Source organism: Haliotis rufescens, unplaced genomic scaffold (assembly GCF_023055435.1).
Source record: "Haliotis rufescens isolate VD_foot unplaced genomic scaffold, xgHalRufe1.0.p SCAF_113, whole genome shotgun sequence".
Taxonomy (NCBI): Eukaryota; Metazoa; Mollusca; class Gastropoda; order Lepetellida; family Haliotidae; genus Haliotis; species Haliotis rufescens.
The window spans coordinates 627,111-653,074 of record NW_025963795.1 but is presented as its reverse complement, the minus strand read 5'-3'; the positions used below and the strand labels follow the sequence as shown (position 1 = coordinate 653,074).

Here is a 25,964-nt window from a genome sequence, read left to right as displayed (position 1 = left end):
CCTCTCATCAACACAGTTCCCGACCCTTCCCGTCAACACAGTTACCGACCCTTCCCGTCAACACAGTCCCCGACTTTTCCCGTCAACACAGTTCCCGACCCTTCCCGTCAACACAGTCCCCGACTTTTCCCGTCAACACAGTCCAAGACTCTTCCCGTCAACACAGTCCACGACTTTCCCCGTCAACACAGTTCCCGACCCTTCCCGTCAACACAGTCCCCGACTCTTCCCGTCAACACAGTCCACGACTCTTCCCGTCAACACAGTCCAAGACTTTTCCCGTCAACACAGTCCCCGACCCTTCCCGTCAACACAGTCCCCGACTTTTCCCGTCAACACAGTCCAAGACTCTTCCCGTCAACACAGTCCAAGACCTTTCCCGTCAACACAGTCCCCGACCCTTCCCGTCAACACAGTCCCCGACTCTTCCCGTCAACACAGTCCCCGACCCTTCCCGTCAACACAGTCTCCCACCTCTCTCGTCAACACAGTCCCCTCCCCTGTCATCAACACAGTCCCCTCCCCCCTCATCAACACAGTCCCCTCCCCTCTCATCATCACAGTCCCCTTCCCTCTCAGCAACACAGTCCCCTCCCCTCTCATCAACACCGTCCCCACCCTTCACGTCAACAGTTCCCGACCCTTCCCGTCAACACAGTCCCCTCCCCTCTCATCAACACAGTCCCCCACCCCTCTCGTCAACACAGTCCCCCCCCCTCTCATCAACACAGTCCCCCACCCTTCACGTCAATAGTCCCCGACCCCTCTCATCAACACAGTCCCCGACCCCTCTCATCAACACAGTCCCCAACCCTCACATCAACACAGTGCCCACCCCTCTCATCAACACAGTCCCCGACCCTTCCCGTCAACAGAGTCCCCGACCCTTCTCGTCAACATAGGCCAAGACTCTTCCCGTCAACACAGTTACCGACCCTTCCCGTCAACGCAGTCCCCGACTTTTCCCGTCAACACAGTTCCCGACCCTTCCCGTCAACACAGTCCCCGACTTGTCCCGTCAACACAGTCCAAGACTCTTCCCGTCAACACAGTCCACGACTTTTCCCGTCAACACAGTCCCCGACCCTTCCCGTCAACACAGTCCCCGACTCTTCCCGTCAACACAGTCCACGACTCTTCCCGTCAACACAGTCCAAGACTTTTCCAGTCAACACAGTCCCCGACCCTTCCCGTCAACACAGTCCCCGACTTTTCCCGTCAACACAGTCCAAGACTCTTCCCGTCAACACAGTCCAAGACTTTTCCCGTCAACACAGTCCCCGACCCTTCCCGTCAACACAGTCCCCGACTCTTCCCGTCAACACAGTCCAAGACTCTTCCCGTCAACACAGTCCACGACTTTTCCCGTCAACACAGTCCCCGACCCTTCCCGTCAACACAGTCCCCGACCCTTCCCGTCAACACAGTCTCCCACCCCTCTCGTCAACACAGTCCCCTCCCCTGTCATCAACACAGTCCCCTCCCCTCTCATCAACACAGTCCCCTCCCCTCTCATCATCACAGTCCCCTCCCCTCTCATCAACACAGTCCCCTCCCCTCTCATCAACACAGTCCCCACCCTTCACGTCAACAGTTCCCGACCCTTCCCGTCAACACAGTCCCCTCCCCTCTCATCAACACAGTCCCCGACCCTTCCCATCAACACAGTCACCGACCCTTCTCGTCAACACAGTCCACGACTCTTCCCGTCAACACAGTTCCCGACCCTTCCCGTCAACACAGTTCCCAACCCTTCCCGTCAACACAGTCCCCGACCCCTCTCATCAACACAGTCCCCGACCCCACTCATCAACACAGTCCCCACCCCTCCCATCAACACAGTCCCCTCCCCTCTCATCAACACAGTCCCCCACCCCTCTCATCAACACAGTCCCCCACCTTTCACGTCAACAGTCCACGACCCTTCCCGTCAACAGAGTCCCCGACCCCTCTCATCAACACAGTCCCCACCCCTCCCATCAACACAGTGCCCTCCCCTCTCATCAACACAGTCCCCTCCCCTCTCATCAACACAGTCCCCCACCCTTCACGTCAACACAGTCCCCGACCCTTCCCGTCAACACAGTCCCCGACCCTTCTCGTCAACACAGTCCACGACTCTTCCCGTCAACACGGTCCCCGACACTTCCCGTCAACACAGTCCCCGACCCTTCCCGTCAACACAGTCCCCTCCCCTCTCATCAACACAGTCCCCCACCCCTCTCGTCAACACAGTCAACGACTCTTCCCGTCAACACAGTCCCCGACCCTTCTCGTCAACACAGTCCACGACTCTTCCCGACAACACAGTTCCCGACCCTTCCCGTCAACACAGTCCCCGACCCTTCCCGTCAACACAGTCCCCGACCCCTCTCATCAACACAGTCCCCGACCCTTCCCGTCAACACAGTCCCCGACCCTTCTCGTCAACACAGTCCACGACTCTTCCCGTTAACACAGTTCCCAACCCTTCCCGTCAACACAGTTCCCAACCCTTACCGTCAACACAGTCCCCGACCCTTCTCGTCAACACAGTCCACGACTCTTCCCGTCAACACAGTTCCCAACTCTTCCCGTCAACACAGTCCCCGACCCTTCTCGTCAACACAGTCCACGACTCTTCCCCTCAACACAGTCCCCGACCCTTCCCGTCAACACAGTCCCCGACCCTTCCCGTCAACACAGTCCCTGACCCTTCCCGTCAATACAGTCCTCAACCCCTTCCGGCAACACAGTCCCCAAACTCCCGTCAACACAGTCCCCAACCCCTCCCGTCAACACTGTCACCGACCCTTCCCGTCAACACAGTCCCCAAACTCCCGTCAACACAGTCCCCACCCTTCCCGTCAACACAGTCCCCACCCTCTCATCAACACAGTCCCTACCCTCCCGTCAGTCCCCGGTGACACATGTGTAACACTTCCTGGTCGTGGCCTGTGATTCCACATACGCAAAATGACAGACGCTTCCTACCGGAGAGTATTGTCACGACGTGCTATAATTAGACCGTGGCCACCCGAGTCATCTTACTAGTTGAGGCTCAGTCATGCATATCCTGCCGCCAGCGTAAGACGGGGGCCCTGTTGGGGTTGGCTACAGATACCGATATCATGAAAGATTATGGGATTACGGGAAGAATTTTCTCGCGATGATGTAATCAGTCATGCGTGACGAAAGCTCACGTGCCATGCATGGTATACCCGTGCAGCATGCTATCCTCGAGTATCTCTAAAAGCAGTACATCCAAACGTTAAAACTGCTTTCTTAAGCTCGGTTTGACACAGTTATTCCATGACATTGTGTGACCATGGCACGAAGGCGATTATCAAACGCCACAAGATGGAAAATAATCGGAATGCATAACGCAGGAATGTCTTGTAAAGCCATTGGTCGGAATTTCGGGTATCATTACAATGTCGAAAGCCGTTTAGTCGAGAAACATGCTCAGACGGGTGATGTACAGGTCCGTCCCAGATCCGGAAGACCTCCTGTGACGACACATCGCGAAGACAGGGACCTTCATCGTCTCATACGCCGAGAACCCTTTTTTAACAAGTACTCGTCTGAAACAGCTGCGGTTTCCCAATCGTCGTTTCAGCACCAGAACCGCCAGGACTGAGGGCTAGTCATTGTTGAGGGATCACCACAAAGCTGGTCGTTTAGCATGGTGTATTATGCGACAGAACTTGAATCTGAGAACTTGGAGACGGATCCATCGGTCAAACGAAAGTCGCTTTCTGCTCCACGTTACTGATGGAAGAACGAGAGTTTGGAGGCACCGAAACACGGCCTACACCCCAAAGAACATACTGAATATGCAAAGATGAAAGGTTTTTTTCTATTGATGAGGTTTATGATGTTAATTTGTTCAGGAGCTCTCATGCTTCTCTGTGGTCCAGTGGATATAGATGTAGACTTGAATTCCAGAAGGTTGCTGGTTGTGAGTTCACACCCAAGTTTCAGCAATGAGTTTTTTGTATAATCTGAAATGTATATTGAAGCCTCAGTTTCACTTCTTCCTGTCATGTGATCGGGTGTGAGCACACAATCTCCCTGTATTAGATGTACATGTGCTGTGTGATCCTCCATGTTGCCTGCCGATTGTCACAGTCTGTATGAAAGTATGTTGGAGCACAAATGTAAGTTTTTTTGTTGTATTTCTGACATTTTGTGATGATAGGTAAATGCATTTATATGCTATTGTACATCTTGAGTTGAAGGTGGCACGGGTGGCCCAGTCGTCTAAGGCGCCGCGATTCGCTGTGCAGAGTTGCGTCCCTTGGGCACGCCAGAAACCTATGATTGTGGGTTTGAATCCCGGTTCGCCCCGATTATGTTTCTAGCTTTGTCAGCACCATGCCCGTGCTCGTGGGTTTCACCGAAGTGGTAAACGTCTGAGACCTGCATCACTTCGGGCTTTCCTCCCACATTAAGCTGACACGCCGCGATATAACTGGAATACTGTTAAAAGCGGCGTTAAACCCAACTCACTCACTCACTCTTGAGTTGAAAAAGTGAAATTAATGCATACATTTTAAGAAATGTCAAAAACTTAATTTCTTTTACTTTGTATTGTAGTTTTCTTAACCTCGTCACCTCGTCAGATTTTTTGTGTTCTTGCATCTACACATACTGTTGCATACGGCGGGGGCTCGGTAATGTTTTGGGGGTGTATCTTTCATGATTACAGGTAGGATTTGGTCACCATAAGGGCCAACTTAACAGGGGCTCAGTACATCCGGGACATTTTCAGGCCAGTCGTCATTCCTCATTTTGACAACCAACCTCTTGCTACTAGACCTCAGTACATGGATGACAATGCCAGGCCACATCGTTCGCATGCAGTCGTGGATTACATGAGGGCCAATGCAATAACGACTCTACCCTGGCCAGCAATGATCCCAGATTTGAACCCCCTTGAACATGTTTGGGATATGCTGGGGGGGGGGGGGGGGGCGCATACAGGCACGAGATCCTACTGTACAAGATTTACGCCAATTGGAAGCAGCATTGCATCAGGAGTGGTTGTGGTTGACCCATCAACAGATCCAACGTCTGACTGGAGGCATGAGACGTAGGATGGAATGCGTCATCCGGGCACGTGGCGGTTATACCCGCTACTGATCTGTTTCAGGTGTCATGACAAGTAGAGACGTTAAGGAACATTTTCACATGAAACATCTAAGGTGACTCGTTTACTTCATCCTGCAGCTCCATACTTTTTTAGGTATTGTCTAGGTTCAAAAACTCACCAATATCTTCTTTGTTTGTTGTCAGATGTTTGTTCTATCCGATGACATTGGTATCGCCCAGCGCCTGTGGTCAGTCATCCCATGCCATGATTTTTGCCATATGTCATGGTTCAGAAATAGGGGTGTGCTTAACCTTTTTCTTTGTGTATGTAAGTACATATACCCGGTGCACCCATCTAGGGTGTATCTGGATGGTTAATGACTGAATCCCTCGTGATATGATGTTCATAATATACAATACATCATAAAAGACATTACTATTTACACACGTAAACATTACATCTAAATTATTATTAAATTGTTAATAAACATTACAAGCTGCTGAAGACACAAATGTCCTAGATCAACACAGACACACATAAAGTGACATGAAACAGATCCAGAAATCATACACTCGCCATGTACACACTGATACCAGTATATGTGACATGTTTAAATATACACAGAAAAAAAAGTATCGCAACAACCCTATTTGATTATACTGCTGGTGTTTGATTCGATGCGATCGCTATATTACGTGTGTAAACCAATAATGTCTCAGTGTTCTTTGTAGACCAAATATTAAACAATAAGAAAACGTTGGAATGAAATTGTCGGTAAAGATCGTAATGTGTTCATGGTGAGTTACCAAAAAGACCAAAACAATGGAAAATATCCAGTGCGAAACACTATGACTAGAACAGGTCTATCTGAATTCATAAGTCAATTTCCATTCATGTCATCCTCGGAAAGTTCATGGAGTTTGCAAAACAGTGAAAAATGTCAGTATCTGGTGTAACCTCCTCCAGCTTGAATCACCTGTTGAAACCTCCTCCTCATTGACCTAATGACTCGTCTGATCTGTTCCTGTGTGAGAATGTTCCACTCCTGGTGTAGTGCCTGTTCCAATTCATCAACATTCTGCACTGGTGGCTCCCTCTGACAGATTTTACGTCCAAGAATGTCCCAGATCAGCTCGATGGGATTGAGGTCTGGGCTTCTGGCTGGCCAAGGTAGGGTAGTGACAGCCACAGGTAGTGACGGTGTGGTCGCGCGTTATCATCCATGAAGACTGGCCTTGTGTTTAGAGCATGAGTGTCAAAATGAGGCACTACAACCCTGTCAAGGATTTGCCTCTCACTGTTACCATGGTTACCAGTGGCAGCTTGCAGTCATATGACAAGCAGCCCCAGATCATAACAGAGCCGCCGCCAAATGGAACTTGTTCCAGAATGTTCCTCTCAGCATATGCCATCGTATTACGTCGCCAAACACGTGCTCTACCATCTGACATGAACAACAGAAAGCGATTCTCGTCAGACCAATGGATTTTCCGCCATAACGCAATATTCCAGTGATTACGTTTTCGACACCATGCCAATCGGGCTGCCTTGTGTTCACGTGACAACAGAGGTCTTCTGACAGGTCTCCTGGCACGATATCCAGCATCTTTAAGTCGATTACGGACAGTTCTGTGGCATATGCTACGGTGAGGTAACCACTCCCTTTTCAGAACAGTGCTTGGTGCAAAAGGAAACCGCCGTACAATCCTCATAAGTGCTGCATCCTCTCTTGCTGACGTACAGCGTGGTCTACCAGGACGTTGACGGTCCTTGGCATCATTAGTCTGATGATGCTTTCGTAACAATCGACTAATGGTTGAAGGATGGTGACCCAGCTGCCTTGCAATCTCTCTCACTGACATACCGGCAATGATCATGCCAATAACTTGCCATCTTTTGCCGTACTGAGTTGTCGAGGACCCATTGCTAAATTCTGACAGTGGAAACAATGCCTTGTAACCTTTACTCAAAACAGGGACAGATCTCCAAAACATGATTTTCACGTTGCATGCTTTCCTTGTGCCGTAGACCGGACTCGACATGCATCTCATCATGACTGGTATGGAGGACAGAACATGCCATAATTTTCATTTCAAGATTGCCTCTGTATATATATGTCAACATGGTCACTTGACAGATTACATATCTGGGTGTTGCGATAACTAAGGATATATAGGCATTTATTTACCTTAAGTAGTTTATATGTTATACTGGCATAAATAGAACACAAAAATATAATTACTAACCTTTAAATACTATTCCTATCTTTTTCCCGGTCCAGTGCACAGTGCAGGGGTGAAAACAAAGGGTTTTAAAAGTAGGACACTGAGATTTAAAACTAGCCAATCAAGAAGACACCCCGGCTTGCACGCTGATTAACCACCAAGAAGTTGACAGACCCACTTAGTAAAATTTGACAATGCTAATACTTGACATACAACTACTTAAATATCTTGTGCAGCCTGAAATGAAAAATATATTTTGTATAATAAATAATTGTTAGTTACGGCAGTGTCTGAAATATACAAAATAACGTTATTGGCGACATACTGAAGTAAAACAGCTATTTAATAAAACATGATCACTATATACAGAACTACTGTCTACTACACGTGAAAGGCCTCTGATCAACATCCACTTACAAACAAGATACAGAGATTCATATGAATAGTGTCTCTGTCTCAGATTGATCGATGTCGCCAAGACGTCACAATACATAGCGTCCACGTGTGTTGTGTACCCTGATCACGTGTCGCCAAGACGTCACCATACATAGCGTCCACGTGTGTTGTGTACCCTGATCACGTGTCGCCAAGACGTCACCATACATAGCGTCCACGTGTCGCCAAGACGTCACCATACATAGCGTCAACGTGTGTTGTGCACCCTGATCACGTGTCGCCAAGACGTCACCATACATAGCGTCCACGTGTGTTGTGTACCCTGATCACGTGTCGCCAAGACGTCACCATACATAGCGTCCACGTGTCGCCAAGACGTCACCATACATAGCGTCAACGTGTGTTGTGCACCCTGATCACGTGTCGCCAAGACGTCACCATACATAGCGTCCACGTGTGTTGTTCACCCTGATCACGTGTCGCCAAGACGTCACCATACATAGCGTCCACGTGTGTTGTGCACCCTGATCACGTGTCGCCAAGACGTCACCATACATAGCGTCCACGTGTGTTGTGTACCCTGATCACGTGTCGCCAAGACGTCACCATACATAGCGTCCACGTGTCGCCAAGACGTCACCATACATAGCGTCCACGTGTCGCCAAGACGTCACCATACTTAGCGTCCACGTGTTGCCAAGACGTCACCATACATAGCGTCCACGTGTCGCCAAGACGTCACCATACTTAGCGTCCACGTGTCGCCAAGACGTCACCATACATAGCGTCCACGTGTTGCCAAGACGTCACCATACATAGCGTCCACGTGTGCTGTGTAACCTGATCCCGTGTCGCCAAGACGTCACCATACATAGCGTCCACGTGTCGCCAAGACGTCACCATACATAGCGTCCACGTGTGTTGTGTACCCCGCTCAGTCCAGATTACTGAAGAGGACAAGTCACTCACTCACTCACTCCGGCACATCTCGCTCAGTCTGCAATTCGCTGTGCAGTGTTGAGTGTAATCCACCATTTACTGTCTCACTCATAGAGAGAGAGAGAGAGAGAGAGAGAGAGACCTTGGCACGAAAACCCTGACACACAACCCTAACAGGGCCCCGCCGTCCATCCGCTCCATAACAGTATCGATGTCATTTGCGCATGTGCAAATAAATATCCACATGAATCATTGAGGAATATCAACACAGGTAAACGTCAACACGAAGGCATGTACAGATTACCACACAGCTAGCAGACTCCGTCACGTTCTCCAGCCACTGTCAGTCCCCCCCACATCACGCAGACACAGTTGTCATACACGGGAAGACAGCGAGAAGACGACATACACCAAACAGGTGGAATATACCGTGCGACAATACCTGGCGGACAAACGGTCGCTGTAAGTGTCATTGTGCTGTAGTATGTGTTGACGTAGAGTGACTGTCATTGTGCTGTAGTATGTGTTGACGTAGAGTGACTGTGTACATACCAGACGTTTCTCCTTGGGTCTGAATAGGTCAGTGTAGTGGTCTATATAGATATAGGTCAATATTGATCTATTTTGGGTCTTATAGGTCTGTACAGTCTATATGTGTCTGTCTGTATGGGCAACTGTTTGTCTATGTATGTGCCTGCATAGGTCTGTACAGTCTATATGTGTCTGTCTGTATGGGCAGCTGTTTGTCTATGTATGTGCCTGCATAGGTCTGTACAGTCTATATGTGTCTGTCTGTATGGGCAACTGTTTGTCTATGTATGTGCCTGCATAGGTCTGCCTGGGCTGGGCATGTGTGGTGTGTTTATATATATGTCTGAGTGTTAATAGGTATATATAGGTCTATACAGATATATATAGGTCTATGTAGGTATATATAGGTCTATGTAGGTATATATAGGTCTGTTTAGATCTACATAGGTCTGTGAAGGTCTCTAGAGGCATGTGTAGATCTTTATAGGTCTGTGTAGGTCTATAAAGGTCTGTAAATCTGTATAGGTCTATATAGCTCTTTAGATCCATATATGTCTGTAGGTCTGTAAATCTATTTAGGTCTGTAGATCTATATAGGCCTGTGTTGGTCTGGATCTATATAGGTCTGTGTAAGTCTGTAGATCTAAAAAGGTCTTTAGATCTATATAGGGCTGTGTAGATATAGGTCTATGTAGGTATATATAGATCTATGTAGGTATATATAGGTCTATGTAGGTATATATAGGTCTATGTAGGTATATATAGATCTGTTTAGATCTACATAGGTCTGTGTAGGTCTATATAAGTATGTGTAGGTCTATATAGGTCTGTCTAGATCTACATAGCTCTGTGAAGGTCTCTAGAGGCCTGTGTAGATCTTAATAGGTCTGTGTAGGTCTATATAGGCCTGTAGATGTGTATAGGTCTATATAGGTCTTTAGATCTATATATGTCTGCATGTCTGTAAATCTATGTAGGTCTAGATCTATATAGGCCTGTTTAGGTCTGGATCTATATAGGTCTGTGTAAGTCTGTAGATCTAAAAAGGTCTTTAGATCTATATAGGGCTTTGTAGGTCTTTATAGGTCTGTGCAGATTTATATGTATGCTGTATGCAGAAGAAACTTCCATTGCTTATTAACCACCTGTACATGATGATGGTATACAGCAAGTCGAGGTTTCAGCTTGGGAACAGTGACCAGTGTATCGCCTGCCTGGGTATCATGTGTCACACCAGTCCACACATACCTCACAGTTGCCATTACCTGAGGACCCCTGCCCTGTCATCCACACCACTAGTAGCTCCGTATTCCACTCTTGTCAAAAGTCAAGGCTGATATTCCTGGTCAGTCCCCAGTACCCCATGCTTGTCTCCCTGTGGGTATTCCAGGCCGGTCCCCAGTACCCCATGCTTGTCTCCCTGTGGGTAATCCAGGCCGGTCCCCAGTACCACATGCTTGTCTCCCTGTGGGCATTCCAGGCCGGTCCCCAGTACCCCATGCTTGTCTCCCTGTGGGTATTCCGTTCTGGTCCCCAGTACCCCATGCTTGTCTCCCTGTGGGTATTCCAGGCAGGTCCCCAGTACCCCATGCTTGTCTCCCTGTGGGTATTCCAGGCCGGTCCCCAGTACCCCATGCTTGTCTCCCTGTGGGTATTCCGTTCTGGTCCCCAGTACCCCATGCTTGTCTCCCTGTGGGTATTCCAGGCCGGTCCCCAGTACCCCATGCTTGTCTCCCTGTGGGTATTCCGTTCCGGTCCCTCATACCCCATGCTTGTCTCCCTGTTGGTATTCCAGGCCGGTCCCCAGTACCCCATGCTTGTCTCCCTGTGGGTATTCCGTTCCGGTCCCTCATACCCCATGCTTGTCTCCCTGTGGGTATTCCAGGCCGGTCCCCAGTACCCCATGCTTGTCTCCCTGTGGGTATTCCAGGCCGGTCCCCAGTACCCCATGCTTGTCTCCCTGTGGGTATTCCGTTCCGGTCCCTCATACCCCATGCTTGTCTCCCTGTGGGTATTCCGTTCCGGTCCCTCATACCCCATGCTTGTCTCCCTGTGGGTATTCCAGGCCGGTCCCCAGTACCACATGCTTGTCTCCCTGTGGGTATTCCAGGCCAGTCCCTCGTACCCCATGCTTGTCTCCCTGTGGCTATTCCAGGCCGGTCCCCAGTACCCCATGCTTGTCTCCCTGTTGGCATTCCAGGCCGGTCCCTCGTACCCCATGCTTGTCTCCCTGTGGGTATTCCGTTCCGGTCCCTAGTACCCCATGCTTGTCTCCCTGTGGGTACTCCAGGCCGGTCCCCAGTACCCCATGCTTGTCTCCCTGTGGGTATTCCGTTCCGGTCCCTCGTACCCCATGCTTGTCTCCCTGTGGGTATTCTGTTCCGGTCCCTCGTACCCCATGCTTGTCTCCCTGTGGGTATTCCGTTCTGGTCCCCAGTACCCCATGCTTGTCTCCCTGTGGGTATTCCAGGCCGGTCCCTAGTACCCCATGCTTGTCTCCCTGTGGGTATTCCGTTCTGGTCCCCAGTACCCCATGCTTGTCTCCCTGTGGGTACTCCAGGCCGGTCCCCAGTACCCCATGCTTGTCTCCCTGTGGGTATTCCGTTCCGGTCCCTCATACCCCATGCTTGTCTCCCTGTGGGTATTCTGTTCCGGTCCCTCGTACCCCATGCTTGTCTCCCTGTGGGTATTCCGTTCTGGTCCCCAGTACCCCATGCTTGTCTCCCTGTGGGTATTCCAGGCCGGTCCCTAGTACCCCATGCTTGTCTCCCTGTGGGTATTCCGTTCTGGTCCCCAGTACCCCATGCTTGTCTCCCTGTGGGTATTCCTGGTCAGTCCCCAGTACCCCATGCTTGTCTCCCTGTGGGTATTCCAGGCCGGTCCCCAGGACCCCATGCTTGTGGGTATTCCGTTCTGGTCACCAGGACCCCATGCTTGTCTCCCTGTGGGTATTCCAGGCCGGTCCCCAGTACCCCATGTTTGTCTCCCTGTGAGTATTCCGTTCTGGTCCCCAGTACCCCATGCTTGTCTCCCTGTGGGTGTTCCAGGCCGGTCCCCAGTACCCAATGCTTGTCTCCCTGTGGGTATTCTGTTCCAGTCCCTCGTACCCCATGCTTGTCTACCTGTGGGTATTCCAGGCCGGTCCCCAGTACCCCATGCTTGTCTCCCTGTGGGTATTCCGTTCCGGTCCCTCGTACCCCATGCTTGTCTTCTCTCACTTGGTAATCCATCTGTACTTTGGTACATCTGTACTCACTTCTGTAATTACTTGTGTAATTACTTGTGTAATTACTTCTCTACTCACTCTTGTTCCTCCGTACGTCACTGTAACACAGTTACTCATGGTCATCTCAATGATAGGGGAGTTCTTGTAGGATCAAAAGGGATTTATTTGAATAGGCATTGAGTGGGTACTACAGTGTAGTACGGATCTGCCCTAAAACATGCCTCGCAGGACACACACAATGTCTGGTTAGATATAGACTGTTGTACAGATATAGACTGTGTTGTACAGATATAGACTGTTGTACAGATATAGACTGTGTTGTACACATATAGACTGTGTTGTACAGATATAGACTGTTGTACAGATATAGACTGTGTTGTACAGATATAGACTGTTGTACACATATAGACTGTGTTGTACAGATATAGACTGTGTTGTACAGATATAGACTGTGTTGTACACATATAGACTATGTTGTACAGATATAGACTGTTGTACACATCTAGACTGTGTTGTACAGATATAGACTGTGTTGTACAGATATGGACTGTTGTACACATATAGACTGTGTTGTACAGATATAGACTGTGTTGTACACATATAGACTATGTTGTACAGATATAGACTGTTGTACACATCTAGACTGTGTTGTACAGATATAGACTGTTGTACAGATATAGACTGTGTTGTACAGATATAGACAGTGTTGTACAGATATAGACAGTGTTGTACATATATATACTGTTTTACAGATATAGACTGTTGTACAGATATAGACTGTGTTGTACAGATATAGACTGTGTTGTACAGATATAGACTGTTGTACAGATATAGACTGTTGTACAGATATAGACTGTGTTGTACAGATATGGACTGTGTTGTACAGATATAGACTGTGTTGTACAGATATAGACTGTGTTGTACAGTTATAGACTGTGTTGTACAGATATAGACTGTTGTACAGATATAGACTGTGTTGGACAGATATAGACTGTGTTGTACAGATATAGACTGTGTTGTACAGATAGACTGTGTTGTACAGATATAGACTGTTGTACAGATAGACTGTGTTGTACAGATATAGACTGTGTTGTACAGATATAGACAGTGTTGTACAGATAAAGACTGTGTTGTACAGATAAAGACTGTGTTGTACAGATATAGACTGTGTTGTACAGATATAGACTGTGTTGTACAGATATAGACTGTGTTGTACAGATTTATACTGTTGTACAGATTTAGACTGTTGTACAGATATAGACTGTGTTGTACAGATATAGACTGTGTTATACAGATATAGACTGTTGTACATATATAGACTGTGTTGTACAGATATAGACTGTGTTGTACAGATATAGACTGTGTTGTACAGATATAGACTATTTTGTACAGATATAGACTGTTGTACAGATATAGACTGTTGTACAAATATAGACTGTGTTGTACACATATAGACTGTGTTGTACAGATATAGACTGTGTTGTACAGATATAGACTGTGTTGTACAGATAGAGACTGTTGTACAGATATAGACTGTGTTGTACAGATATGGACTGTTGTACACATATAGACTGTGTTGTACAGATATAGACTGTGTTGTACAGATATAGACTGTGTTGTACACATATAGACTGTGTTGTACACATATAGACTATGTTGTACAGATATAGACTGTGTTGTACAGATATAGACTGTGTTGTACAGATATAGACTGTGTTGTACAGATTTATACTGTTGTACAGATTTAGACTGTGTTGTACAGATATAGACTGTGTTATACAGATATAGACTTGTACAGATATAGACTGTGTTGTACAGATATAGACTGTGTTGTACAGATATAGACTGTTGTACAGATATAGACTTGTACAGATATAGACTGTGTTGTACAGATATAGACTTGTACAGATATAGACTGTTGTACAGATATAGAATGTGTTGTACAGATATAGACTGTGTTGTACAGTTATAGACTGTGTTGTACAGATATAGACTGTTGTACAGATATAGACTGTGTTGGACAGATATAGACTGTTGTACAGATATAGACTATGTTGTACAGATATAGACTGTTGTACAGATATAGACTGTGTTGTACAGATATAGACTGTGTTGTACAGATATAGACTGTGTTATACAGATTTAGACTGTTGTACATATATAGACTGTGTTGTACAGATATAGACTGTGTTGTACAGATATAGACTGTGTCGTACAGATATAGACTGTGTTATACAGATATAGACTGTTGTACATATATAGACTGTGTTGTACAGATATAGACTGTGTTGTACAGATATAGACTGTGTTATACAGATATAGACTGTGTTGTACAGATATAGACTGTTGTACAGATATAAACTGTTGTACATATATAGACTGTGTTGTACAGATATAGACTGTTGTACAGATATAGACAGTGTTGTACATATATTGTACATACTCCCCAGACAGGAGGATGACGTTCGGGATTGACCAGACTAGCCTGGAGGCGCTGCCCCAACATGAGCGGCTGAAGGTCTGTAAACAGATCCGACAACAGCAGATCGAGAACTATGTGCACTTCCTGGCAGAGCAGGGTCGACCCCCGGTAACAAGCAGACCCAACAAGAAGAACACCACAGTCCAGTTCAGTGTCAACCACCAACTACAGACAGCCATCGAGAGTTTTAACGACAGAGAGGGTAAGTCAACCACCAACTACAGACAGCCATCGAGAGTTCTAATGACAGAGAGGGTAAGTCAACCACCAACTACAGACAGCCATCGAGAGTTTTAATGACAGAGAGGGTAAGTCAACCACCAACTAAAGACAGCCATCGAGAGTTTTAATGACAGAGAGGGTAAGTCAACCGCTTGCTACAGACAGCCATCGAGAGTTTTAATGACAGAGAGGGTAAGTCAACCACCAACTACAGACAGCCATCGAGAGTTTTAATGACAGAGAGGGTAAGTCAACCGCTTGTTACAGACAGCCATCGAGAGTTTTAATGACAGAGAGGGTAAGTCAACCACTTGCTACCGACAGCCATCGAGAGTTTTAAGGACAGAGAGGGTAAGTCAACCACCAACTACAGACAGCCATCGAGAGTTTTAATGACAGAGAGGGTAAGTCAACCACCAACTAAAGACAGCCATCGAGAGTTTTAATGACAGAGAGGGTAAGTCAACCACCAACTACAGACAGCCATCGAGAGTTTTAATGACAGAGAGGGTAATTCAACCACCAACTACAGACAGCCATCGAGAGGTTTAATGACAGAGAGGGTAAGTCAACCACTTGTGCTGTAGAGGGTTTGGGTTGTGCTCTAGAGTGTTTAAGTTGTGCTATAGAAAGCATCTGTTGTGCTATAAAGAAGATGTTTTGTGTCCTCTCTTTCCAGTTGACAGCCTTGTGAAGCTTGGGGCTGACGTCAACTTCACCACTGCCAACAACACAACACTTCTGCACAAGGTAGGAAGTGCGGCTCACCTCCAGGTGTTGCTTCTGTAAACACAAGACTGGTGAACCAGACAGAGTTGTAATCACATCACCAATGTTTCGCCCAAATAGTCAGAAAAAAAGATTTTGGCAAAGTCCTCTCAGTAAACAGAGGTTCAGGTTGATTCAGGACATTCACTGATTCCAAAATACCAATAGTTATTCTTATCAAGGAATGTCCTGCACAAAATAAACTGTTGTCAGACGCTCTAAATGATTTGTGAGTTTGTCATATTATTGTTATGCTTGTATTTCCTGTCAGTGTTGCATGGTGGGTAATGCAAGGGCAGCGCAGGTTTTGATTGGCCAAGGTGCGGACGTGAATGCAAGAGATGATGACTGGTGGACGCCGTTACACATCGCATGTTACCATGACAACATAGAGCTTGTGAAGCTGTTGCTAGGGAGTGGTGCGGACATCACTCTGATGGACATTGACAGCAACTTCGTGTTCGATCATGTGATGCAGGACTTCGAGGTGTACGACCTGATCACCCAGCAGCAGGACCGACTCGGTGAGCCATCTGTAGGTTGTGTGTTTGTCTGTGTACCCCTACAGTCAGGACCGGTTTGGTGAGCCATCTGTAGGTTGTGTGTTTGTCTGTGTACCCCTACAGTCAGGACAGACTCGGTGAGCCATCTGTAGGTTGTGTGTTTGTCTGTGTACCCCTACAGTCAGGACCGGTTTGGTGAGCCATCTGTAGGTTGTGTGTTTGTCTGTGTACCCCTACAGTCAGGACAGACTCGGTGAGCCATCTGTAGGTTGTGTGTTTGTCTGTGTACCCCTACAGTCAGGACAGACTCGGTGAGCCATCTGTAGGTTGTATGTTTGTCTGTGTACCCCTACAGTCAGGACCGGCTCAGTGAGCCATCTGTAGGTTGTATGTTTGTCTGTGTATCCCTACAGTCAGGACCGACTCGGTGAGCCATCTGTAGGTTGTGTGTTTGTCTGTGTACCCCTACAGTCAGGACCGGCTCGGTGAGCCATCTGTAGGTTGTGTGTTTGTCTGTGTACCCCTACAGTCAGGACAGACTCGATGAGCCATCTGTAGGTTGTATGTTTGTCTGTGTACCCCTACAGTCAGGACAGACTCGGTGAGCCATCTGTAGGTTGTATGTTTGTCTGTGTACCCCTACAGTCAGGACCGATTCGGTGAGCCATCTGTAGGTTGTGTGTTTGTCTGTGTACCCCTACAGTCAGGACAGACTCAGTGAGCCATCTGTACGTTGTGTGTTTGTCTGTGTACCCCTACAGTCAGGACCGACTCGGTGAGCCATCTGTAGGTTGTGTGTTTGTCTGTGTACCCCTACAGTCAGGACCGGCTTGGTGAGCCATCTGTAGGTTTTGTGTTTGTCTGTGAACCCCTAGTCAGGACCGACTCGGTGAGCCATCTGTAGGTTGTGTGTTTGTCTGTGTACCCCTACAGTCAGGACAGACTCGGTGAGCCATCTGTAGGTTGTATGTTTGTCTGTGTACCCCTACAGTCAGGACCGACTCGGTGAGCCATCTGTAGGTTGTGTGTTTGTCTGTGTACCCCTACAGTCAGGACAGACTCAGTGAGCCATCTGTACGTTGTGTGTTTGTCTGTGTACCCTACAGTCAGGACAGACTCGGTGAGCCATGTGTACGTTGTGTGTTTGTCTGTGTATCCCAACAGTCAGGACCGACTCGGTGAGCCATCTGTAGGTTGTGTGTTTGTCTGTGTACCCCTACAGTCAGGACCGGCTCGGTGAGCCATCTGTAGGTTGTGTGTTTGTCTGTGTACCCCTACAGTCAGGACAGACTCAGTGAGCAATCTGTAGGTTGTGTGTTTGTCTGTGTACCCCTACAGTCAGGACAGACTCGGTGAGCCATCTGTAGGTTGTGTGTTTGTCTGTGTACCCCTACAGTCAGGACCGACTCGGTGAGCCATCTGTAGGTTGTATGTTTGTCTGTGTACCCCTACAGTCAGGACAGACTCAGTGAGCCATCTGTACATTGTGTGTTTGTCTGTGTACCCCTAGTCAGGACCGGCTCGGTGGTGAAGTACAATAGGAACATAGAGAGGAGCCATGTAACACGGTGGTGAAGTACTATAGGAACATAGAGAGCCATGTAACACGGTGGTGAAGTACTATAGGAACATAGAGAGCCATGTAACACGATGGTGAGATACTATAGGAACATAGAGAGCCATGTAACACGGTGGTGAAGTACTATAGGAACATAGAGAGCCATGTAACACGGTGGTGAAGTACTATAGGAACATAGAGAGCCATGTAACACGGTGGTGAGGTACACTAGGAACATAGAGAGCCATGTAACACGGTGGTGAGGTACTATAGGAGCATAGAGAGCCATGTAACACGGTGGTGAAGTACTATAGGAACATAGAGAGGAGCCATGTAACATGGTGGTGAAGTACTATAGGAACATAGAGGGGAGCCATGTAACACGGTGGTGAAGTACTATAGGAACATAGAGAGGAGCCATGTAACATGGTGGTGAGGTACTATAGGAACATAGAGAGCCATGTAACACGGTGGTGAAGTACTATAGGAACATAGAGAGCCATGTAACACGGTGGTGAAGTACTATAGGAACATAGAGAGCCATGTAACACGGTGGTGAAGTACTATAGGAACATAGAGAGCCATGTAACACGATGGTGAGGTACTATAGGAACATAGAGAGCCATGTAACATGGTGGTGAGGTACTATAGGAACATAGAGAGCCATGTAACACGGTGGTGAAGTACAATAGGAACATAGAGAGCCATGTAACACGATGGTGAGGTACTATAGGAACATAGAGAGCCATGTAACACGATGGTGAGGTACTATAGGAACATAGAGAGCCATGTAACACGGTGGTGAAGTACTATAGGAACATAGAGAGCCATGTAACACGGTGGTGAAGTACTATAGGAACATAGAGAGCCATGTAACACGGTGGTGAAGTACTATAGGAACATAGAGAGGAGCCATGTTACACGGTGGTGAAGTACTATAGGAACATAGAGAGCCATGTTACACGGTGGTGAAGTACTATAGGAACATAGAGAGCCATGTTACACGGTGGTGAAGTACTATAGGAACATGGAGAGCCATGTAACATGGTGGTGAAGTACTATAGGAACATAGAGAGCCATGTAACACAGTGGTGAGGTACTATAGGAACATAGAGAGCCATGTCACACTGTGGTGAAGTACTATAGGAACATAGAGAGCCATGTAACACAGTGGTGAAGTACTATAGGAACATAGAGAGCCATGTAACAGGGTGGTGAAGTACTAAAGGAACATAGAGAGCCATGTAACACAGTGGTGAGGTACTATAGGAACATAGAGAGCCATGTAACACGATGGCGAGATACTATAGGAACATAGAGAGCCATGTTACACGGTGGTGAAGTACTATAGGAACATAGAGAGCCATGTAACACAGTGGTGAGGTACTGTAGGAACATAGAGAGCCATGTAACACGGTGGTGAAGTACTATAGGAACATAGAGAGCCATGTAACACGGTGGTGAAGTACTATAGGAACATAGAGAGCCATGTAACACGATGGTGAGATACTATAGGAACATAGAGAGCCATGTAACACGGTGGTGAAGTACTATAGGAACATAGAGAGCCATGTAACACGGTGGTGAAGTACTATAGGAACATAGAGAGCCATGTAACACGGTGGTGAAGTACTATAGGAACATAGAGAGCCATGTAACACGGTGGTGAGGTACTATAGGAACATAGAGAGCCATGTAACACGGTGGTGAAGTACTATAGGAACATAGAGAGCCATGTAACACCGTGGTGAAGTACTAAAGGAACATAGAGAGCCATGTAACATGGTGTTGAAGTACTATAGGAACATAGAGAGCCATGTAACACCGTTGTGAAGTACTAAAGGAACATAGAGAGCCATGTAACACGGTGCTGAAGTACAATAGGAACATAGAGAGCCATGTAACACGGTGGTGAGGTACTATAGGAACATAGAGAGCCATGTAACACGGTGGTGAGGTACTATAGGAACATAGAGAGCCATGTAACACGGTGGTGAGGTACTATAGGAACATAGAGAGCCATGTAACACGGTGGTGAAGTACTATAGGAACATAGAGAGCCATGTAACACGATGGTGAGGTTCTATAGGAACATAGAGAGCCATGTAACACAGTGGTGAATTACTATAGGAACATAGAGAGCCATGTAACACGGTGGTGAAGTACTATAGGAACATAGAGAGCCATGTAACACGGTGGTGAAGTACTATAGGAACATAGAGAGCCATGTAACACGGTGGTGAAGTACTAAAGGAACATAGAGAGCCATGTAACACGGTGGTGAAGTACTATAGGAACATAGAGAGCCATGTAACACGGTGGTGAAGTACTAAAGGAACATAGAGAGCCATGTAACACAGTGGTGAAGTACTATAGGAACATAGAGAGCCATGTAACACGGTGGTGAAGTACTAAAGGAACATAGAGAGCCATGTAACACGGTGGTGAAGTACTATAGGAACATAGAGAGGAGCCATGTAACATGGTGGTGAGGTACTATAGGAACATAGAGAGCCATGTAACACGGTGGTGAAGTACTAAAGGAACATAGAGAGCCATGTAACATGGTGGTGAGGTACTATAGGAACATAGAGAGCCATGTAACACGATGGTGAGATACTAAAGGAACATAGAGAGCCATGTAACACGATGGTGAAGTACTATAGGAACATAGAGAGGAGCCATGTAACACGATGGTGAAGTACTAAAGGAACATAGAGAGCCATGTAACACGGTGGTGAAGTACTAAAGGAACATAGAGAGCCATGTAACACGGTGGTGAAGTACTATAGGAACATAGAGAGCCATGTAACACGATGGTGAAGTACTATAGGAACATGGAGAGCCATGTAACACGGTGGTGAAGTACTATAGGAACATAGAGAGCCATGTAACACGGTGGTGAAGTACTATAGGAACATAGAGAGCCATGTAACATGGTGGTGAAGTACTATAGGAACATAGAGAGCCATGTAACACGGTGGTGAAGTACTAAAGGAACATAGAGAGCCATGTAACACGGTGGTGAAGTACTATAGGAACATAGAGAGCCATGTAACACGGTGGTGAGGTACTATAGGAACATAGAGAGGAGCCATGTAACATGGTGGTGAGGTACTATAGGAACATAGAGAGCCATGTAACAGGGTGGTGAAGTACTATAGGAACATAGAGAGCCATGTAACACGGTGGTGAGGTACTATAGGAACATAGAGAGGAGCCATGTAACATGGTGGTGAAGTACTAAAGGAACATAGAGAGCCATGTAACACGGTGGTGAAGTACTATAGGAACATAGAGAGCCATGTAACACGGTGGTGAAGTACTATAGGAACATAGAGAGCCATGTAACACGATGGTGAGATACTATAGGAACATAGAGAGCCATGTAACACGATGGTGAGATACTATAGGAACATAGAGAGCCATGTAACAGGGTGGTGAAGTACTATAGGAACATAGAGAGCCATGTAACACGGTGGTGAAGTACTATAGGAACATAGAGAGCCATGTAACACGATGGTGAGATACTATAGGAACATAGCGAGCCATGTAACACGATGGTGAGATACTATAGGAACATAGAGAGCCATGTAACAGGGTGGTGAAGTACTATAGGAACATAGAGAGCCATGTAACACGGTGGTGAAGTACTATAGGAACATAGAGAGCCATGTAACACGATGGTGAGATACTATAGGAACATAGAGAGCCTTGTAACACGATGGTGAGATACTATAGGAACATAGAGAGCCATGTAACAGGGTGGTGAAGTACTATAGGAACATAGAGAGCCATGTAACACGGTGGTGAAGTACTATAGGAACATAGAGAGCCATGTAACACGATGGTGAGATACTATAGGAACATAGAGAGCCATGTAACACGATGGTGAGATACTATAGGAACATAGAGAGCCATGTAACAGGGTGGTGAAGTACTATAGGAACATAGAGAGCCATGTAACACGGTGGTGAAGTACTATAGGAACATAGAGAGCCATGTAACACGGTGGTGAAGTACTAAAGGAACATAGAGAGCCATGTAACACGGTGGTGAGGTACTGTAGGAACATAGAGAGCCATGTAACACGGTGGTGAAGTACTATAGGAACATAGAGAGCCATGTAACACGGTGGTGAAGTACTATAGGAACATAGAGAGAGCCATGTAACACGGTGGTGAGGTACTATAGGAACATAGAGAGCCATGTAACACGGTGGTGAGGTACTATAGGAACATAGAGAGCCATGTAACATGGTGGTGAGGTACTATAGGAACATAGAGAGGAGCCATGTAACACGGTGGTGAGGTACTATAGGAACATAGAGAGCCATGTAACATGGTGGTGAAGTACTATAGGAACATAGAGAGCCATGTAACACGGTGGTGAAGTACTATAGGAACATAGAGAGCCATGTAACACGGTGGTGAAATACTATAGGAACATAGAGAGCCATGTAACACGGTGGTGAAGTACTATAGGAACATAGAGAGGAGCCATGTAACACGGTGGTGAAGTACTATAGGAACATAGAGAGGAGCCATGTAACATGGTGGTGAAGTACTACAGGAACATAGAGAGCCATGTAACACGGTGGTGAAGTACTATAGGTACATAGAGAGCTAAGTTACACGGTGGTGAAGTACTATAGGTACATAGAGAGCCATGTAACACGGTGGTGAGGTACTGTAGTCACATAGAGAGCCATGTAACACGGTGGTGAAGTACTATAGGAACATAGAGAGCCAAGTTACACGGTGGTGAAGTACTATAGGTACATAGAGAGCCATGTAACACGGTGGTGAGGTACTATAGGAACATAGAGAGCCATGTAACACGATGGTGAGATACTATAGGAACATAGAGAGCCATGTAACAGGGTGGTGAAGTACTATAGGAACATAGAGAGCCATGTAACACGGTGGTGAAGTACTATAGGAACATAGAGAGCCATGTAACACGGTGGTGAAGTACTATAGGAACATAGAGAGCCATGTAACACGGTGGTGAAGTACTATAGGAACATAGAGAGCCATGTAACACGGTGGTGAAGTACTAAAGGAACATAGAGAGCCATGTAACACGGTGGTGAGGTACTGTAGGAACATAGAGAGCCATGTAACACGGTGGTGAAGTACTATAGGAACATAGAGAGCCATGTAACACGGTGGTGAAGTACTATAGGAACATAGAGAGAGCCATGTAACACGGTGGTGAGGTACTATAGGAACATAGAGAGCCATGTAACACGGTGGTGAGGTACTATAGGAACATAGAGAGCCATGTAACATGGTGGTGAGGTACTATAGGAACATAGAGAGGAGCCATGTAACACGGTGGTGAGGTACTATAGGAACATAGAGAGCCATGTAACATGGTGGTGAAGTACTATAGGAACATAGAGAGCCATGTAACACGGTGGTGAAGTACTATAGGAACATAGAGAGCCATGTAACACGGTGGTGAAATACTATAGGAACATAGAGAGCCATGTAACACGGTGGTGAAGTACTATAGGAACATAGAGAGGAGCCATGTAACACGGTGGTGAAGTACTATAGGAACATAGAGAGGAGCCATGTAACATGGTGGTGAAGTACTACAGGAACATAGAGAGCCATGTAACACGGTGGTGAAGTACTATAGGTACATAGAGAGCTAAGTTACACGGTGGTGAAGTACTATAGGTACATAGAGAGCCATGTAACACGGTGGTGAGGTACTGTAGTCACATAGAGAGCCATGTAACACGGTGGTGAAGTACTATAGGAACATAGAGAGCCAAGTTACACGGTGGTGAAGTACTATAGGTACATAGAGAGCCATGTAACACGGTGGTGAGGTACTGTAGTCACATAGAGAGCCATGTAACACGGTGGTGAGGTACTGTAGGAACATAGAGAGCCAAGTTACACGGTGGTGAAGTACTATAGGAACATAGAGAGCCATGTAACACGGTGGTGAAGTACTATAGGAACATAGAGAGCCATGTAACACGGTGGTGAGGTACTATAGGAACATAGAGAGCCATGTAACACGGTGGTGAGGTACTATAGGAACATAGAGAGCCATGTAACACCGTGGTGAAGTACTATAGGAACATAGAGAGCCATGTTACACGGTGGTGAAGTACTATAGGAACATAGAGAGCCATGTAACACGGTGGTGAGGTACTAAAGGAACATAGAGAGCCATGTAACACGGTGGTGAAGTACTATAGGAACATAGAGAGCCATGTAACACGGTGGTGAAGTACTATAGGAACATAGAGAGCCATGTAACACGGTGGTGAGGTACTATAGGAACATAGAGAGCCATGTTACACGGTGGTGAAGTACTATAGGAACATAGAGAGCCATGTAACACGGTGGTGAAGTACTATAGGAACATAGAGAGCCATGTAACACGGTGGTGAAGTACTATAGGAACATAGAGAGCCATGTAACATGGTGGTGAAGTACTAAAGGAACATAGAGAGGAGCCATGTAACACGGTGGTGAAGTACTATAGGAACATAGAGAGGAGCCATGTAACATGGTGGTGAGGTACTATAGGAACATAGAGAGCCATGTTACACGGTGGTGAAGTACTATAGGAACATAGAGAGCCATGTAACACGGTGGTGAAGTACTATAGGAACATAGAGAGCCATGTAACACGGTGGTGAGGTACTATAGGAACATAGAGAGCCATGTTACACGGTGGTGAAGTACTATAGGAACATAGAGAGCCATGTAACACGGTGGTGAAGTACTATAGGAACATAGAGAGCCATGTAACACGGTGGTGAAGTACTATAGGAACATAGAGAGCCATGTAACATGGTGGTGAAGTACTAAAGGAACATAGAGAGGAGCCATGTAACACGGTGGTGAAGTACTATAGGAACATAGAGAGGAGCCATGTAACATGGTGGTGAGGTACTATAGGAACATAGAGAGCCATGTTACACGGTGGTGAAGTACTATAGGAACATAGAGAGCCATGTAACACGGTGGTGAAGTACTATAGGAACATAGAGAGCCATGTAACACGGTGGTGAAGTACTAAAGGAACATAGAGAGGAGCCATGTAACACGGTGGTGAAGTACTATAGGAACATAGAGAGCCATGTAACATGGTGGTGAAGTACTATAGGAACATAGAGAGCCATGTAACACGGTGGTGAAGTACTATAGGAACATGGAGAGCCATGTAACACAGGCATACATGTTGCTCCTTCTGTTCACTGAAATAATAAGTTTGTGTTGTTTGTGAGCTGAGTCAGATATGTAGGATTGTTGAAAGTTGATCTCTGCATCTGTTGATGTTTGTGATATTGCTTGTCCCCACCAGCACGACCTGGTATTGAGAGGATTTTATGTTCTCTACAGTCAATTGTATCTTCAGAGTTACCTCCCTTAGTTCAGAACATTACAAACAGCTTCTAACCGGCAACGAACTAATTTGAAGGGTTCAAATTGGATAACAAAATTGGAAACCTTAAATCAACAAATTAGTCATGTATTCCTGTTGTCAGTTGAATGTGCTTTAAGTAAATATTTTATGAACTGAACAAATATTACAATTTCTTAACTTTCTGAATTCCACAGTGTGTGAAGTAAATGCTAAGTAAACACATCCAAGATCACAACACTGATCAGAGGGAGTGAAATGATGTGACAAGTAAACAGTGTCGGTCAGGGGGTGGGGACAAGGAAGGTCCAGTGTCTGTAAGGGGATGGGGACAAGGGAGGTCCAGTGTCTGTAAGGGGATGGGGACAAGGGAGGTCCAGTGTCTGTAAGGGATGGGGACAAGGGAGGACCAGTGTCTGTAAGGGGATGGGGACAAGGGAGGTCCAGTGTCTGTAAGGGGGTGGGGACAAGGGAGGTCCAGTGTCTGTAAGGGGATGGGGACAAGGGAGGTTCAGTGTCTGTAAGGGGATGGGGACAAGGGAGGTCCAGTGTCTGTCAGGGGGTGGGGACAAGGGTGGTCCAGTGTCTGTCAGGGGATGGGGACAAGGGAGGTCCAGTGTCTGTCAGGGGGTTGAGACAAGG

General features: G+C 46.7%; 2 protein-coding genes across 5 annotated transcripts in view; both read left to right on the top strand.

The window, feature by feature from the left end:
* Positions 1-6,838, top strand: part of LOC124124727 (mucin-2-like) — a 29,105-nt gene extending 22,267 nt beyond the window's left edge. The window contains exons 4-6 of the mRNA XM_048393091.1: positions 853-1,426; positions 6,129-6,244; positions 6,745-6,838. Of these exons, the coding sequence (XP_048249048.1) occupies positions 853-1,426; positions 6,129-6,244; positions 6,745-6,838 (784 nt within the window). The remainder of the gene's footprint in view (positions 1-852; positions 1,427-6,128; positions 6,245-6,744) is intronic.
* Positions 6,839-8,856: 2,018 nt separating this feature from the next.
* LOC124124729 (unconventional myosin-XVI-like) overlaps positions 8,857-25,964 on the top strand; it is a 201,040-nt gene continuing 183,932 nt past the window's right edge. For 2 of the 4 annotated variants that reach the window (XM_046487973.2, XM_046487971.2), the window contains exons 1-4: positions 8,857-9,096; positions 14,842-15,075; positions 15,775-15,845; positions 16,135-16,387. In XM_046487973.2, the coding sequence (XP_046343929.1) occupies positions 14,850-15,075; positions 15,775-15,845; positions 16,135-16,387 (550 nt within the window). In that variant the 5' untranslated portion in view covers positions 8,857-9,096; positions 14,842-14,849. Of the gene's footprint in view, positions 9,097-14,841; positions 15,076-15,434; positions 15,606-15,774; positions 15,846-16,134; positions 16,388-25,964 lie in introns of those variants that run through there. The other 2 variants (XM_046487972.2, XM_046487974.2) reach the window with 2 other exon arrangements.